General features: G+C 41.9%; 1 protein-coding gene across 1 annotated transcript; it reads left to right on the plus strand.

Moving 5' to 3' along the window:
- Positions 1 to 2237: 2237 nt before the first annotated feature.
- On the plus strand, positions 2238 to 3179 carry LOC103303494 (olfactory receptor 11H6-like). The gene has a single exon (XM_008160492.3). It carries the CDS (start codon positions 2238 to 2240, stop codon positions 3177 to 3179), a length of 942 nt encoding a protein of 313 aa, XP_008158714.1.
- Positions 3180 to 4085: the final 906 nt, after the last annotated feature.

Raw genomic sequence — 4085 nt, forward strand, 5'->3', positions numbered from 1 at the left:
TTATTTTGCTTAGCATGGTGTTCTCAAGGTCCATCCATGCTGTCTCAAATGGCAGTATTTCATCTTTTCTTATGGCTGAGTACTAATCCATTGTATATATGTATCACATCTTTAACCACTCATCTATCGAAGGACACTTCAGTTGTTTCCATGTCTTGGCCACTGTGAATAATGATCATTTAAAACTATAATGGTAATCCCTACAAGGAAGGCAGTCTATACAGAATAACATGAGCACTCTTGTGTGTTTGGTGAGTAAAAAATTGTCTTAAAAGGAAGCTTATTAGGAAATTGTAGTGGGTGTGGTTTGTGAGGACTGAGGAGTGCACTCCTATTTATACACACACATACATACATGTACTTAGCCTGTCACGTAACTAAAATTCCACAAACAAAAACATCCCTTGGCATTTTCAAAATAGCTTAATTTATAAAGATTAACAAGGGATAGTTAATAAGCTAGCATCATAATAATAACATAAAATCCTATATAATAAAAGGCTAATATGCAAATTGACCAAACTGTGGAATGACTGGTCACTATGATGTGCACTGAGCACCAGGGGGCAGATGCTCAACACATGAGTTGCCCCCTGGTGGTCAGTGTGCTCCCACAGGGGGAGCGCTGCTCAGCCAGAAGCCAGCAGTGGCGGGGCAGGCTGCATCCATGGCAGCACTAAGGATATCCAACTGATGGCTTAGGCCCGCTCCATCCCCTGAGGGCTCCCAGACTGTGAGAGGGCATAGGCTGGGCTGTGGGACACCCCCCACCTGAATGCATGAATTTCTTGCACCGGGCCTCTAGTAATAACATAAAATCCCTGAATAGTTTTTAATAATTTAAATTTCTGTAGCATTTTATAATTTGTAAACTGCTTTTGTACATATCATTTTATGCAATTCTCATGCCATCCTTGCTATGGAGGTATTAATATATTATTCATATTTTACAGAGCAAGTAACATAGTCTCAGAGCTTAAGTTCTTCCCTGAGAAAATGCTCCTCAAGAAGTGGCAGAGCCAAGATCTGTAATTCCAAAGCTCATGCTCGGCTATGCCAGTGGATCCCAAACCTGAGCTGGAGCCAAAAATCTATACTTTTCAAAGGTTCCTCCACAAAATTCTGATAATATCAAAGTCTGGAGCCGATGTACCCACCATCCTACAAAGAGAGAAATCTATATATATAAAAGCCTAAGCAACCGAACAAAGAACAACCAGTCAACCGATTGCTAGGATGCACACTGACCACCAGGGGTCAGACGTTCAACACAGGAGCTTCCCCCAGTGGTCAGTGCACTCCCACAGCAGGAGCACCACTCAGCTGACCGATGGGTGCCAGCCTCAGGGTTCATGGCTGGCGAGCCTCTCCCGCCTCTACGGCAGCGCTACCAAGTGGCAGCGGCAGGCGCAGTGGGGCCGGGATGAGCGGGAGCGGCACAGCATCCAACCTGGGCTTGGGCTCCTCCCCGGCCACCTGCTGCTTTATGCACTACTATATCCCTTGGGGGATGTTGGACTGCCAGTTTCAGCCCGATATTCGGCCTGTCCTGCAGGGACCGGGCCTCTAGTATACTAATAATGGCCTATAAATGGTCATTTAATGTAGCCAAATTGTAACTTGCTTAAAGTCACTCTGTAGTTATTTTCACTCCTGGCTATTGAGCTTCATGCTCCCTCCTTTATGTCACTTACCTGATATTACTGTTTTGTTCGGTATATTTGTCAGTTCTAGTTGTTTTAGGATTGAATTGCCCATGTTAAAGTTTACATCTCATTTTTAAAATTTATCCTTATTGCTGAAAGTATTACAGATGTCCCCCTTTTTTTCCTCCATTTACATTTCAATTTAGCTTTAGCCAGCCACCTATCTGTATTGTATAGACCAATGTTCTTCAGAGTTGGGTGGACCAGGGAACCCAATGAAGGATGCAGAAAGGAAGTATCTGAATTGCTATTTTTATTTTAATTCTAAGAAAGTTTTTTTCAAAATATTTACCAATATTTACTATCGTGATTGATAGTAGTTTGTATACAGTTTAAAAGCAAATAGTCACATATAAGAGACTGTACTCAACAACTGTATTGTTGGGGTGTCCAATCAAAAACAGAAACCACTGGTCTAGGCCACTTTCCCTATGAGCAGGAAAATGTGCTCACTCTCCTGGGGAAGAATCAGGAGGCAAAATTCTCTGTGTATATGTAATTTCTGTTGTAATCCTCACAGGATGGAAGAAAATGACCTCAGAGCGCAGTAACATTTCTCATACTGTGAGTGAGTTCATTCTCCTGGGCTTCCCTTGCCGCTGGGAAATACAGATCCTCCTCTTTTCCATATTCTTCGTGACTTACATCCTGACCCTCTTTGGAAACATGGCCATCGTGTGTGCAGTGCGCTGGGACCACCGACTCCACACCCCGATGTACATTCTGCTAGCTAACTTCTCCTTCCTGGAGATCTGCTATGTCAACTCTGATGTGCCCAACATGCTGGCCAACTTCCTCTCCAAGACCAAAACCATCTCCTTTGCACGGTGCCTGCTCCAGTTGTACTTCTTCTTCTCACTGGGCACAACCGAATGCTTATTTCTCTCCATCATGGCCTATGACCGGTTCCTGGCCATCTGCCGCCCCCTGCACTACCCCACCATCATGACTATTAAGTTCTGCAGCAGCCTGGTTATTTTCTGCTGGGTGTATGGTTTCCTCTGGTTTCTGATTCCGGTGATACTCGTCACACAGCTACCATTTTGTGGCCAGAATGTGATTGATGACTTTCTGTGTGACCTGGGTCCTCTGCTGGCCCTGGCTTCAACCTGTGCCCCAATTCCAGGGACTGTTCTTCTGTGTGGCACCATGAGCTCCCTCCTCATATTTGCCACCTTTTTCTACATTATTGGTTCCTATACCCTGGTGCTGAGGGCCGTAATCCAGGTCCCCTCGGTTGCTGGCCGGAAGAAGGCCTTCTCCACCTGCTCCTCACACCTGGCTGTTGTGTTTTTATTCTATGGTTCTGTGATGATGACATATGTAAACCCAGGAAAGGGACAAGCAGAGAGCATGCAGAAGTTCACAACTTTGTTCTACTCAGTTTTGACCCCTTTTTTCAACCCCATGATCTACAGCCTTCGGAATAAAGAAATGAAGGATGCCTTAAAGAAAGTTCTAAGAGGTTCCTAAAATTGGTCTGTGACTTAGTGACTTATTCCCCAATGAATTAAAACTGTTTGCCTCCTGTCAGTGAACCGTTAAGAAACTGGAAAACAGGTGTGAACTTTTTGAAGGAGCCATTTCAAAATCCTAAGTGCCAGGACACTAATAAAGTCTTTCCTTGGGCAGAATTAATTGTCTCTCCCACAGCACATTACTTATACTTCTATTTAACATGTCCTTCCTTCTTTCTTGTATTATAGTTAGCTGTTCACAAGTCCGTCTCCACATGCTTCCCCATCCTTATTAGACTGTGAATTTCTTAAGAGCAGAGACTATGCTTTATTAATTTCTATACTCCCAGAACCTAGCACAAAAATGTCAATAATGTCAATTTAAATAAAAATATATATACTATTCATAGTTCCTCACTAGACTATCATTCCTGACATTCAGGACAATATATAAAGAAGCTATACAAATTCTGTAACAATCTGTATTTTATATGTCCTATGGGTGAAATGAAAAAACTTTCCTAGACAAATGTGAGATTGACCTGGATTGGTTGGACCAGTGATTACATGATAATCTGATCAATGCAAAAGTCTCACCAGATGAAAATTAATGTCTGAGAAATTATCTGCTTCCTGCCCTTCACCAATCCCTTTTACCTAATAAGGTAACTACTCTATTTCATTTTCTTCTTACTAACCATACTTCTACTACTGCATATTTTAAAACATATTATGCAACCCTTATCACTGAAATATGGTTTGGGGATCATTTTGCCAGGCATCACTAGGAAACATTTATTTATTTATTTTTATTGAAAACAATTTTTCTTCTTTTTTTAAATTTTATTTTTCAATTACAATTTACACTCAAAATTATTTTGTATTAGTTTCTGGTGTACAGCATAGTGGTTGGACAATCATA

This window comes from Eptesicus fuscus, chromosome 5 (assembly GCF_027574615.1).
Source record: "Eptesicus fuscus isolate TK198812 chromosome 5, DD_ASM_mEF_20220401, whole genome shotgun sequence".
NCBI classification, from domain to species: domain Eukaryota; kingdom Metazoa; phylum Chordata; class Mammalia; order Chiroptera; family Vespertilionidae; genus Eptesicus; species Eptesicus fuscus.